The following is a 14,515-nucleotide window of genomic DNA, read 5'->3' as shown; positions in this document are numbered from 1 at the left end:
CGCATGGCTGAGGTTATGGGGCAAGTGATGCTGCTTTTCCACAATTTCAGCCCGTGCACGTCGGCGGAAGCACTCTATGTAGAAGTCCAGTCTGCTGTTTCGACCTTCAGGAGGAGTCCACCTAGAATCCCTCTTTCTGTAGTGTTGGTTGGGAGACCTCTGTGGATTAGTATGCTGTTCAGAGGTATTTTGGAAATATTCCTTGAGTCGGAGACGTCGAAAATAGGATTCTAGGTCACCACAGAACTGTATCATGTTCGTGGGGGTGGAGGGGCAGAAGGAGAGGCCCCGAGATAGAACAGCTTGCAACAAAGCCCGTTGCCAACTGTGCCCACATATCTATTCAGGGGACACCATCACAGGGCCTAATAACATCAGCCACACTATCAGAGGCTCGTTCACCTGCACATCCACCAATGTGATATATGCCATCATGTGCCAGCAATGCCCCTCTGCCATGTACATTGGTCAAACTGGACAGTCTCTACGTAAAAGAATAAATGGACACAAATCAGATGTCAAGAATTATAACATTCATAAACCAGTCGGAGAACACTTCAATCTCTCTGGTCACGCGATCACAGACATGAAGGTCGCTATCTTAAAACAAAAAAACTTCAAATCCAGACTCCAGCGAGAAACTGCTGAATTGGAATTCATTTGCAAATTGGATACTATTAATTTAGGCTTAAATAGAGACTTGGAGTGGCTAAGTCATTATGCAAGGTAGCCTGTTTCCTCTTGTTTTTTCCTACCCCCCCCCCCCCAGATGTTCTGGTTTAACTTGGATTTTAACTTGAAGAGTGGTCAGTTTGGATGAGCTATTACCAGCAGGAGAGTGAGTTTGTGTGTGTATGGGGGTGGGGGGGATGTGAGAACCTGGATTTATGCAGGAAATAGCCCAGCTTAATTGTCATGCACATTGTGTAAAGAGTTATCACTTTGGATGGGCTATCACCAGCAGGAGAGTGAATTTGTGTGGGGGGGTGGAGGGTGAGAAAACCTGGATTTGTGCTGGAAATCACTTTAGATAAGCTATTACCAGCAGGACAGTGGGGTGGGAATAGGTATTGTTTCATATTCTCTGTGTATATATAAAGCCTGCTGCAGTTTCCACGATATGCATCTGAAGAAGTGAGCTGTAGCTCACGAAAGCTTATGCACTGAAGACAGACTCACTGTCAAGGACAACATCATGGAAGCAAGAGACAAAGCTCTTCCAACAGCCAGCCCACAGTCATGGAATAATCTTTCACAAAAGCATCATGGATACTCATTAAGACAAAATTCAAAACCCATCTTTGCACCAAAACTTTCCAATAATAGGAAAAAAAAAAAAAGAATCAGCCCAGATCCTTGGAATCTGATTTAAACATCCTATACAAAAATGCTTTCAAACCAATTATCCAACATTGTGAACACCACAATTATCAGAAAATAAAATTAGACGAGAAAAAATGAAAGTGAATTTTCTGTATTCATCATCTAAATTGAGGGAAGTGGGAAAAGTTAATAAATTGGGATCTTAAAGTTTAAATTTTAGAAACGTAAGATTTTAACAACAAAAACAACAAATCTGTGTGTTTCATTTTTAGAGGAACATACAGATGCTGTTTAAACAGATAGTCTCCCTTTCAAATTTTAGAAGTCTAGTTACATTTCCCCCATTTATGCTTGATTTACTCAACATTTCAGTTTCAAGATCAAGAACATACTAACCAGGGTTGCCAAACTGAGGTCCACAGAAGTCTGGCTAGTCAAATGGTGCTGACTACTCCCTTTATTCCAACAGAGGGAAATAGAACTCATGGGAGAGGAAGATGATGTGAATAAAAAGACACTATGATTCCTCTTCCACCAAAAAATGAAGAGGATAAAAAGATTGTTCCCTCTGAGGACAGCTAAACACACAAGCATATTTTCCTAATATTACTTTTCCAAATAAGTAATTTCTATCATTGTCTCAGGGATATTGTGTGATTGCAACAGGGAGGCGAGGTGGTCTCTCTCATCGCAAATGAGGGAAGAGGTAGGCCACACTTTGAAAATGTTGCAGATCCCCTGAAATAGGAAGTTTCATTCTGATTCTAACACTAACAGATTAGGTGGATTCACTAAGCTACAGAGAAAGTTCAAATATAAAAACACTTTGCCACTGTAATAGGGAAATATGAAGATACTTCTGTATCTATTAGGTTTTATATAACCTATATTAAATTACATACAAGAACTATATACTAAAAAAAGTGAAGACTCTGAAGTCAAGCACTCACAAGTAAGGAAGTCTCAAACTTAAAACTGCTCATGTAACATTCTTTTAACATTTTTTTTTGTATGTAATTTCCTAGGTCCCCTCAAAGCAAACTGAAGAAACAAATTCCATTATGTGGAACCATACTGACCTCCACATGGGTCATCAGCAAGGTTGGGGCCTTTAGATCTACAGTGCAGACCTCTACCACTAGCAACTCCATTAGCTCAACTAAAACTAAAATGTTCTTATCCTCCAAGTGGACATGCCTCTAGGGAGGGATGACATATGCACTTCAGTGAGTTTAGCACCTACCTGCTAGAGAGCAAAGGAATGTAGAGATTCTAGAAATCTGGACTAAAATTCAAGGTTCTGAAGGAGAGTGCACTCTAGTGGTTATAAATCTTTCTGCCACTGTATTCCCATCCTAGAATCATAGAATCATAGAATATCAGGGTTGGAAGGGACCCCAGAAGGTCATCTAGTCCAACCCCCTGCTCAAAGCAGGACCAATTCCCAGTTAAATCATCCCAGCCAGGGCTTTGTCTACCCCAACCCCATTAACCTTCCCCCACCTCTGATCCCATCTTCCCCTCCATCTCAGCCCCTCCCAGCACCTCTCCACTGCATTTTAGTCAGACTGGTTCCATCTTTTAGTCCATACTACCTGGACAATAATGGAGGGACACAGGGGACAAGAGAGACAAAATCCTTGCTTTCACCTGCAATGCCCAGCAGCCCACAGCAACTGGAAAGAGCAGTTGCAGAGAAAGTCCTCCTCAGTCCCTGCTGTCCCGAAATGGTGCATGCATAGCTCAGTTGTCATGTAGGAGCCCTTTGGGGACGAAGCATGATCAATGCATATGGAATAAGAATTTAGATGTAAAACTTCTACTGAGCTTGTGTGAACTCTAATTTCAGAGGTTTACAAATCTGGCCAAATTTAAGTGAATTTTCATGAGACTGGCACAGGGGCAACTCACCGGCCAAATGTCAAATCCCAGCTCGAAAACACAGAGGTACTAGAACTTAACAGAAGTGGTAAGATTTAAAAAAAAACAAAAACAAAAAAAAAAACAAAAAAACACAAAAAACCACACACCCTCACCCACCCACCAGCAAAATAAAATTCCTTAATCCCTCTCATTTTAGCTGAAACTTCCAAAAAAACTGAGCTTGAGGCAAAAAGAAAAGGAGTACTTGTGGCACCTTAGAGACTAACCAATTTATTTCAGCATGAGCTTTCGTGAGCTATGAAGTGAGCTGTAGCTCACGAAAGCTCATGCTCAAATAAATTGGTTAGTCTCTAAGGTGCCACAAGTACTCCTTTTCTTTTTGCGAATACAGACTAACACGGCTGTTACTCTGAAACCTGAGCTTGAGGCAGACACCCAGCATGAACATTTCAACCTCAATGGCTATTTGGCAAAGTTATAAGCAACTAAAAGCAGAATCTTATAATGGAATGTGTTAACCTTAACAATAAAATCTAAAGTATGGTCCCAAAAGTCATTCACACTGTTATTTTAAGAAATACTTAACTGCATGTTAGAAATCCACCCTTAAAAATTCATACTAAATTACCCACATCTGCTCATCTGGGGAGTAATCCCAAGAGGCAATGAGGACCTGTAATTCCAAGTACAATGTCTGACAACTGTGGGTGCCTAATCCCCATCAGAACTGTGTGCCTAACAATTTCATAGAAATTGGATTTAATGTATTGATAAGTGACCGTTGACACTATTCCATGGAGACTCCAAAAAGGGATGCCTCCCAGGCTAAAAGGAGCCATACTTCCCTTGACTAAGTTAGTAGTGCTAGCATTAGACCTATTTTTTCTTTTTTTAAAAAAAGGGAAACAGTGCATGAAACCTCAGTTTTCTAGCTCCATGCTCATAAAGCTATAAAATTATCAAACCCTCTCAACTCAGTAGAATACAATTAGGAAAGGAATGAATGTTATAAAGTTTTTATTCAAAAAGACAAGACTTTTTCTGCAAACATTCTGATACCTGTATATGCCTATGTAGAATCTCTTTCGCAATTGGAAAGACATTTCTTCTGAGTCTACATCCTTCAAGAACTGTTACCAAATGAGTTTAGATTTTCAATCACTCCAGTTTTTTAAGGTGAGAAATGTTATTCAAGACTCTAAATGTTCTGGTATTTTCATTTAGAGTTCCATCACTTCTTCAGTTTCTCAAACTCTTAAAAATCTGAACCAAAAAACTCAAACATACAAAATTATGTCCAACTGTTCACTAATGAAAGAAACAAAGTTTGATTCTGTCCCTTAACTTCGCACTGAACAATGCCTTATTCGGCAAGTAGTCATTTGTTGAAATTAAAGGTAATACTCAATATAACCTAGGATGGCAGAACTGAGTCATTGGTCTGTTAGATAAAGTCCCTTTAGACTGACTCAGTTTATCTTTCTTATAAAAATCAGTATATGATTATTCATCTTAGAATAATAATGTAACACTGAAATAACCCATGCAAAGCACTTTGTAGCACTTTTCATCTGAGGATCTCAAAGAGATGCTAATGACCAAGTTTGGCATCAATAAATTGTGAGATATCAGAAACAAAGTGGTTCTATCTCAGAGTTAGAAATGAACTGCTAGATTTGTTTAAGAATCCAGATTTCCCTCCTTCGTCACATGATCTAACCAATAAGTTGACATATATGAATGAGTTAACCTAGCTGTTTTGTTCTACCTTTCATATTTTGTAATTATTTCCTTCAGTTGCTCAGACTCTTCTCCCGTTCTTAACAGCATTTGAGCCTTTCAATCTCTGAAGAAAATCTTCATTGCCTGAAGAAAACTCCAACTACCAAATTAATGGTTTCACCTAATAGCCAACATAATTTATTGAACCAAAGTCCATGAAGTTTCAAAAAGTAGCAAAAGCCTGAAGTACATTTCCATTCTCCTGCCCATCCACTTTCCTGCCATTTTGTTAACGCTCTCTCTTTCTCTCAGCTAAGAACTGCTCAACAAGCCCATATAAGAGTATGTAACTGAGATAGGGACTGTGACTAAACATTAACCCTATAGCAATGTACTTCCTCCTTCGCAGTTATAAAGGGATACATACAATTACTATTAGTTCAATATCAACAGTGTGTTCTGTACTGTAGAGAACAAAGAATCTCTATCCTAAATCCACAATATGAGACAAAGGTAGAAGCAAACACAGAGCACTAAGTGAGAACACGGTGGAGTCTATTTAGGAGTTCAGTAGTTATGTTTTTGTTTTGCATTTAGTGAACCACAGCACACTGACAGTATTAAAACAAAGGGCCTGGTAAAAGTGCTTTTTAAATACAATAGGATTGGGATTTGCTGCACCAGCATAAGGACGACAAACGAGACATGAATGCAGTGCTTAAAATAATTACAATAAAAGAGTAGGGGAAAATTACAAAAGGAATGGTAAAAGTAAGATGTTGGCAAAGTAAAGGAGTCTTAGTTATTCTGTATCTGTGTAATCAAATTGAACTGAAAATTAAGTATTTCTAGCAACAGTATTTCTTTAATTGTTTTAAGTGAACCAACAAGCTCTAAAAATCACACAGACAACTTTGCGTGAAGTTGGGTGAGCATTAGAGCAAACTTGACAAAAAGACTGAAAAAAACAAATAGTGTTCAAACTGAGTTTTAATTTCACACGTTTCTATATTCATTTAGCTAGGACAGAAGCGTGCTGTCATGTGAGGTTTTCCTATCACCAACCTTCACCTTCTATTGGATCCTGTCATGAAGATATAATTTTGCATTTAGGCCATCACAGTAATTTCACGGAATAAAAATGTTAAATGAGTGAAACAAGCTATTTGATATAACTAAAAGATAAGAGAAAGTATTAAGTCTGAGCAGATGGATGACACGTACCTAAGTTTTCCCCCAGAAGCGTATTTAAGAACTATAACTCACACTATAATCCTAATGACACTGTATTTTATTTTCCTACCACAAAAAAAAAAGATATCAAGAAACACTTTTAAAGAAATACTTTTAAACACTTAAGGTGTTTTCTATAACCAAAGCTATAACTTTTTGGGGGGGAGGGGAGAAGAGACAAACAGCCCCCCCACACACACACTTCAAAAGAAAATCTTTCATTTGAAAGAATATTTTTCATCTGCTAACACCAAGAGATCAGGGTGATTTGCAATATACTTTTAAAGTAATATAAATCAGAGCATTACAGGGTTATAGAGACAATTCTTTGCAATGCAGAAGACAGCCTTCATGTAAAGTATATATCAGATATTTAATTCATACTTCAATCTTGGTCTTAGACCCCAAAAATGCTCAGTGAATTCAAGCCTATCATCTCAGCTCCCGAGGTGTGTTTTGATGGCTCAGCCATTGGGAAGATCAATGCAAACAGAGTAAAGAATCTGCTATGCCATTTAAAAAGACTGTTTGTTTTACCTGTCTCCCTGACAAGCAAGATCTCAATGTGGGTAATACAAATGAACACCCCCCCCATCTCCAAATATTCACAAACAAGCAAGGCGACTACCCCCCCCCCCCGCTCCAAAAATCTATTCAGAGATCGATCAATATGATAGCGCATATAATAAACAAGGAAGGGGACAGAGAAGGGCGGACAGAGTCATTCTCTATTATCTCATACATTCACCAAGCGGCTGAACAAATCCCCTTCCCGCACCTAGGAGCTGTCTCCAGTCACAGGTGTCCATCCAGCAGCAGCCCAACGTGGCTGGGTATCGACAGACTTCCCCGCAGGCCGAGATAGGGTGTTAAAGCGGGGGTGGCTCTCTGGTGCTCTCCCCCCGTGCGGGGATGTCAGCGCGAAGAAGTTTGAAAGGCACCCAGACTTGCCTCCCCCTGGGCCCTCGGGGAGTCACATGACACAGGGGAACTGCACGAGAGCCTGAGGACAGCCTCGCCGGGGGGGGGGGGGAAATAGAAGGAGGGAGTGAGGGGAGAACTGCCGTCGCCATGACAACTTCCAAGGGGGGGAGGGAAAACTTCAAATCCCAACCGTCAGTGCAGGAGCTGCTCCTTCTTAAAGGCGCAAAACACACCCGGATCCCATTCCCCCCTCCCGCCCCCCACGGTGGGGAGGAGGCAGCCGGCGCTCCTCGCACAAGCGAGAAGACGCCTAGACAAAAGGACCCGAACCAAGAAAGGGCCAGCCTGTCTTTCCCATCCCGCCGAGCTCGGCCCCAACGGGACTCGCTACGGCTCTCCCCCCGCCCCTCCGGGTGGAGAAACCCGGGGTTCCAGACCTTCTCCATCTCCTGGGCAGAGACCCTGCGGCGCCGCTTCCACCCGCCGGGAAAGACTCCTGAGCCGCTCCTCCACCGGCGCTACCCTCCCCGCGGCAGAGACCCGGGCTCCGGTCCCCGCCTCCCCCCGACCCCGACCCCGCTCTCCCGCGGCAGAGGAGTCTCCCCTCTCTTACCCACACAGTGCATGAGGCGGTGCCGCCAGGAATCGAGTTCTCGGCGGACTCCCCTGCGCTCCGCCGTGCAGCGGGGACTCCGGCACTGAGGGGAGGAGGAGGAGGCAGCGGCGGCAGGAGGAGCGGGAGCCGCGGCGGCCATTCTGTCTGTTTCCTTTTCCATCTGCCTCTGACCTCACGCCCGCTCATTTACATACGAGCGCGCGCGCCACCAGGAGAGCGCGTGCCCGCGCCTCTTCCCCAGAGGCATCCGGGAGGGGGAGCGCGCACCGCCTGGCGGGTTTGGGAGGGTGATTGACACGTGTCGCCTCCTCTGTCCAGACGAAGTGGGGAGGTGGGTGGAAGCCTCCTCACACAAAGTAGCAGCCAAGGCTCCTCCCACCCTTCTCGGTGGGGCCAGGGCGGGGCAAAAGAAGCGGCTGGACCAGTTGTGGATGTGTCCAAACTTTGTCCAAATTGTTGGGCTGCTTTGGCAACTGGATGTAAACTGGGCCCCCAGGCTGCCCATGGACTACGAATCCCAGAAGGCACCACGCCACCTGCCCGAGCCCAACGCAGAGAGCCAGCAGCATTGCCCCTCGGGAGCGGTAGTCCGTATCTCAGCCCTTCCCCCCTCCACCTGTAGACGGCCGGCTCGCGTGGGGTTGCTACCCAGCCCTGGAGCCACCATGTGAGGTTGGCTGCTACGAAGGTAACAGTGAGGGTTAATAATGGGATCTGATACCATGAGGATGGGCATCTGACAAGTGTCTCACACAGCTGCACCCAGCCTCAGCCCCCAGCACCAAGAGAGTGTGAGCTGGCTGGCATCCTTCCCTGCCCTATCCCCACAGCTGGGAGAAAGTAGGGACAGATTACGGTAAATCCAAGCTCTGGACACAGGGCCTTCCCACAGCTCTGCCCTGACTTGTTTGGGAGGATGGTATAAGGGAGAGGGCTCCCAGAGAGAGTATGTCATGGAGTAATCTCCCCCCACAACCCAGAAAAATCAGGGGACTTCGTTTCCACCTCCATCCTGGGAGAAGCAGGAGAAGCAATTGGAGGACTCTACTACTTACCGTAGCCACTGAGCTATATCTGGTTGGATGGGCGGACCAAACCCACTGCACTCATGCCACACAGAGATCACAGCTGGTATGTGGTGAGGCCCTCCAGTATAATGGTCTTGTAGTTAATGCCTCATTGATATTCATGGAACAGTTTACATCTCCCAGAATTCTTGTTTCAGGCTCTATGCAGATTCAGGTAGACATCACAGCATCAGTTACACTCTGGTCTCATTTTCATGCATTTTTTTGTAACCATGAGGGCTAGAAACTTACATTTTTAAATGAGAGCTGAGATTTTTGACATAATTGTGACTCCAGGAGCTAAGAGTTTAGTCATGGACCTATACTGCCACCCACCCCTATGTTACCTATGCCTTAATCTAGCCCTGGGAAAGAAGGAAATCTCTCTCTTCCCCCACAACTACACCTGTCCTATCCACTGCACCATGAGAGAAAGAACTGTCACCATTCCCCTACAACCACCTCTTAACTGGTCACAGCACTGGGACAGAGTGAACTATCACCCTTACCCCAATGCCAATCCTGACATAGCACCATGAGAGTAAGAAGCATCATAATTCTCTCTCTCACTGACTTGCCCAAAAACACACATCTAGGTAGCATGCAGTGCAGTTATAGCCATGAAGAAGAGCTCTGTATGGCTCAAAAGCATGTTCTGCTCACCAACAGAAGTTGGTCCAATAAAAGATATTACCTCATGCACTTGTCATTTGATAAGCTTATGGCTCAGTATTACAGAACACTTACAGATATTAGGGTAGCTAAATCATTGAAGAAAATGAAAGGCTGAGAAATAGTATTACTGTGAAACCTGCACTAAAGACCATCTCTAATACAACCAGGTAGATTCTGTCTCTAGCCTGTCTAATGCTTGTTTAATAATTACTATGAACATTAAATTGCCAACATGTTAAATTTACTTGAACAGTAGGCACTTTCCAATAATTTAATAAACCATAAAAAGCCAGAAACTCTAACCTTTTAATGTATTAGAGACCACTTACCACGTCATGTTTTTGTAGTGCTGGGAAAAAAAATTAATACAAAACTGCTTTCTTACTTTATTTTTTTTAAGAGATCTGAACTGTTATTGTTTCATACTGATTATTAAGGGCTCAATCCTGCAGGTTGCTGAGGGCCATCTATGACAGTTCCTACAGGAGTCACACAGCACTTCTCAGGACCAAGTCCTCCAGCTCTCTTCAGAGGTCCAAATATGCTTAGCCAGGTTTTGACCAGTGGGATTCTGCCTCCATTTCTGGAAGTCTAAGTAAGTCAATCACTATCTTATATTGCACCTCTTTGTACAAGCAACTTCAGAGAAACCAGATTTCAGGAGGCAAAAATGTCTGCATTTCTTCAGCAGAGCTAGGACTCTGAGAACCCCATCTCCTTAGATATGTGAGTGCTAGGTATGTATAGTGGCCAACTTGTGCTTAGTCTTATGATTTAGTGGTCAATAAAGAGGTTGAAAAAACTCTAACACTCTTAATCATTACATACGACAAGAAATAAGGGGTGTAATCTGTAGCAACGGAGATTTAGGTTAGTATATTAGGAAAAACTTTCTAAGTATAAAGGATAGTTAAGCTCTGGAATAGGATTCCAAGGAAAGTTGCGGAATCCCCATCATTGGAGGTTTTTTAAAACCAGGTTGGACAAACACCTGTTCTGTTATTTTCTTTGTAGGGCCTGTCCTGTAATAGGTAACTTCTGGGTACTCTTCTGGCTCTGTCAATCTGTTTCTTCACTTCAGCAAGTGGGTATTGTAGTTGTAAGAACGCTTGATAGAGATCTTGTAGGTGTTTGTTTCTGTCTGAGGGGTTGGAGCAAATGCGGTTGTATCGTAGAGCTTGGCTATAGACAATGGATCGTGTCATGTGGTCCGGATGAAAGCTGGAGGCATGTAGGTAAGAATAGTAGTCAGTAGGTTTCCGGTATAGGGTGGTGTTTATGTAACCATCACTTATTAGCACCGTAGTGTCCAGGAAGTGGATCTCCTGTGTGAACTGGACTAGGCTGAGGTTGATGGTGGGATGGAAATTGTTGAAATCATGGTGGAATTCCTCAAGGGCTTCTTTTCCATGGGTCCAGATGATGAAGATGTAATCAGTGTTGCGCAAGTAGAGTAGGGGCATTAGGGGATGAGAGCTCAGGAAGCATTGTTCTAAGTCAGCCACAAAAATGTTGGCATACTGTGGGGCCATGAGGGTACCCATAGGAGTGCCGCTGATTTGAAGGTATACATGTCCCCAAATGTGAAATAGTTATGAGTGAGAATAAAGTCACAAAGTTCAGACATCAGGTTTGCCGTGACATTATTGGGGATACTGTTCCTGATGGCTTGTAGTCCATCTTTGGACAGGCCCAACAAAGAAAATAACAGAACACCACTAGCCATCACCTTCAGCCCCCAACTAAAACCTCTCCAACGCATCATCAAGGATCTACAGCCTATCCTGAAGGACGACCCATCACTCTCACAGATCTTGGGAGACAGGCCAGTCCTTGCTTACAGACAGCCCCCCAACCTGAAGCAAATACTCACGAGCAACCACACAACAAAAACACTAACCCAGGAACCTATCCTTGCAACAAAGCCTGTTGCTAACTGTGTCCACATATTTATTCAGGGGACACCATCATAGGGCCTAATCACATCAGCCACACTATCAGAGGCTCGTTCACCTGCACATCTACCAATGTGATATATGCCATCATGTGCCAGCAATGCCCCCTGCCATGTACATTGGCCAAACCAGACAGTCTCTACATAAAAAAATAAATGGACTCAAATCAGACGTCAAGAATTATAACATTCAAAAACCAGTCGGAGAACACTTCAGTCTCTTTGGTCACTCGATTACAGACCTAAAAGTGGCAATTCTTCAACAAAAAAACTTCAGAAACAGACTCCAACGAGAGACTGCTGAATTGGAATTAATTTGCAAACTGGACATGATTAAATTAGGCTTGAATAAAGACTGGGAGTGGATGTGTCATTACACAAAGTAAAACTATTTCCCCATGTTTATTTCCCCCCCACCGCCTACTGTTCCTCACATGTTCTTGTCAACTGCTGGAAATGGCCTACCTTGATTATCACTGCAAAAGGTTTTTTTCTCTCCTGCTGGTAGTAGCTCACCTTACCTGATCACTCTCATTACAGTGTGTATGGTAACACCCATTGTTTCATGTTCTCTGTGTATATAAAATCTCCCCACTGTATTTTCCACTGCATGCATCCGATGAAGTGAGCTGTAGCTCACGAAAGCTTGTGCTCAAATAAATTTGTTTGTCTCTAAGGTGCCACAAGTCCTCCTTTTCTTTTTGCGGATACAGACTAACATGGCTGCTACTCTGAAATCTGTCATTATAAAGAGGGTTTGCAGTTAAAAAAATTTTAAAAAAATTGTCCTTTCCTGAACTTCTATATGCATAGATAAGGGAATGTGCAATCTAATTTAGATCTGAGGTCACTTAACTTTTCAAAATAATGCTTCTGTGACAAGTATTTTTTACCAGTCCTCGTAGGAAATAACTACAGAATGGGAACTGTCCATTTTGTGTGACTAGGGTCCAAGGGCAGTGGGTGAACCACGGGTTAGGGCAGGCTAGCCCCCAGCCCAGCTCACCCCTTCCTCCTGAGATCCCTCCCCTCCCCCCCTCTACCTCCTCCAAGCCCAGAGCCGCCCCCTCCCTGCCCCACAGCCGCCAGTCCCCCCACCAGCCGCAGGTTGCCCAAGTGCCTCCAACCCCAGAGCGCTGGGCAGGTAGCATGTGTCCCCCCGGTCCCCAGCCCCGGAGCACCGGGCAGGCAACATTCAGCCTCCCCCTTTTCCCCAGCCCTGGAGCGCTGGGCGGTGCGGCCCCAGCGCAGAGGGCTCCCCTACCGCTGGGTGGCCCCAGCCACCCAAGTCCCAGCTGCCCTATCCCCAGCAGGCTTCCCTTCCTGGAAGAGGAGCTGTCTGCCTGGGCTGGGGCCAATTTACAAGACAATATTTTTTCTAACTCTGTCCCATAAACTCAGCTAGGGTACTAAGAAATGAGCTCTGCCTTCCCCAGCCTATTATAGCCGTCCATGCTAGGGTCACTGTAATCATGTGAATAGAGACCACATTTAACAGAATGTTTCAGTCCATAAGAGTTTTCATAGTTTATTTTTAGATGTTAGATTATTGCTGTCATGTGGAGGTTTAAAATATACAAAAAACTAATTCAGTTTTCCTCTTAGTTTTTTACTTCAAGAAGGTTTAATAGTTTGTGATATGAGCAAAAGAAAAAACTTGTTTTTCCTTTTAAGTTACTTTAATGTTTGTGGCTTGCAAACATTTTAGAAATATTCTCCTTGAGAAGAATTTAGTACAAGATGCCAGGCCCCTGTACTTCAGACGATAGTGAAAGATACCTAAGCTAAACAAAATCACAACCATGTGCCTAATTATAACACCAACAGATTGAGTAATGGCTGAGATTACTTTTGGTGGTGTAAACTGGAGTATCATGTTTCAGCGTGCCATTATTTGACAATTTAGCGGGAATGTAAAAACCTCTGAAATATATACCAATATAAATGCTCAGGATGCAATATTCCAGATGCAATACTCCACTCTATATCTACATATTTTAATATGCTGTCTCTATAGATGCTATTTGTCAGGAATGGCTGGTTTTATTTAATTTATTACTCATTTTAAAGTGTTTTTCTGTTTTCCCAACAACTGTGTAATGTCACTCACTCACTATAAGGTTCCCCTAAGTGACCGAGTAATTTAAGTGTGTCATCACCAGAGCAACTCTGCAGCTGAAAATGTACTGCTGTTAACCCCACAGAGGATAGATTACTAATTGCAGTTTAATAGAGAAGGACAAAGTGAGATTCTGATCCACTACCTTAGGTCTGAGATTTAACTCTCCCCATACTAAACCAGCCTTGGGTGAAACTCAGGGATTTCACCACTCAAATTAAGGGAAAAAATGCTCCACTGCTGCTAAGGTGCCCCCACATCAGGAATGGCCATAACAAGAGTTCTAACATCAAGGGTTGTAAAGTAGAGACATCCAGGCACTGGGAAGTTTAGGCAGGAAACAGAAAGACCCAAGAATTGGTAAAATAGATAAGACAAGCTCTGACCAGTGAATTTATGCTGACCATCTGCACAAAGAAAGTCATAAATAAGTTACAATTTGGCATGAAAGATAAAATGTAAAAAGAGTTGAGCAGGGAGGAGAAAACATAAATGCTAGTGTGTGATTGGTTAAATTTATTACTTAGGGGTACAGAATAATGTGATAGCCATATAAAGGTTCTATAGCCATATAAATAAGAAAACAAAGAAAGAAGAAGTAGGACTGTTTAACACCGAGGATGGAGTGGAGGTTAAGGATAATTTAGGCATGGCCCAATATCTAAACAAATACTTTGCCTCAGTCTTTAACGAGGCTAATGAGGAGCTTTGGGATAATGGTAGGATGACAAATGGAAATGAGGATATGAAGGTAGATATTACCACATCCGCGGTCGAAGCAAAACTCGAACAGCTTAATGGGACTAAATCAGGGGGCCCAGATAATCTCCATCCAAGAATATTAAAGGAACTGGCCCATGAAATTGATTAAAAATTCTTGCGAACGGGCTTGCAATCTGTAAACTCAGGGGTTGTATCGTATGACTGGAGAATTGCTAACATAGTTCCTATTTTTAAGAAAGGTAAAAAAAGCGATCCAGGTAACTACAGGCCTGTTA

The 14,515-nt window shown here is 43.2% G+C and overlaps 1 protein-coding gene across 15 annotated transcripts in view; it reads right to left on the bottom strand.

The window, feature by feature from the left end:
* Positions 1–8,022, bottom strand: part of LCORL (ligand dependent nuclear receptor corepressor like) — a 182,311-nt gene extending 174,289 nt beyond the window's left edge. For 5 of the 15 annotated variants that reach the window (XM_073342419.2, XM_073342418.2, XM_073342415.2 and 2 more), the window contains exon 1: positions 7,700–8,021. In XM_073342419.2, coding sequence (XP_073198520.2) covers positions 7,700–7,862 — 163 coding nt within the window. In that variant the 5' untranslated portion in view covers positions 7,863–8,021. Of the gene's footprint in view, positions 1–7,699 lie in introns of all 15 variants that reach the window. The other 10 variants (XM_073342427.2, XM_073342423.2, XM_073342429.2 and 7 more) reach the window with 10 other exon arrangements.
* Positions 8,023–14,515: the final 6,493 nt, after the last annotated feature.

The sequence above is a fragment of the Lepidochelys kempii genome, chromosome 4 (genome assembly GCF_965140285.1).
Source record: "Lepidochelys kempii isolate rLepKem1 chromosome 4, rLepKem1.hap1, whole genome shotgun sequence".
NCBI classification, from domain to species: domain Eukaryota; kingdom Metazoa; phylum Chordata; order Testudines; family Cheloniidae; genus Lepidochelys; species Lepidochelys kempii.
This window is presented reverse-complemented; position numbering and strand designations above follow the sequence as displayed.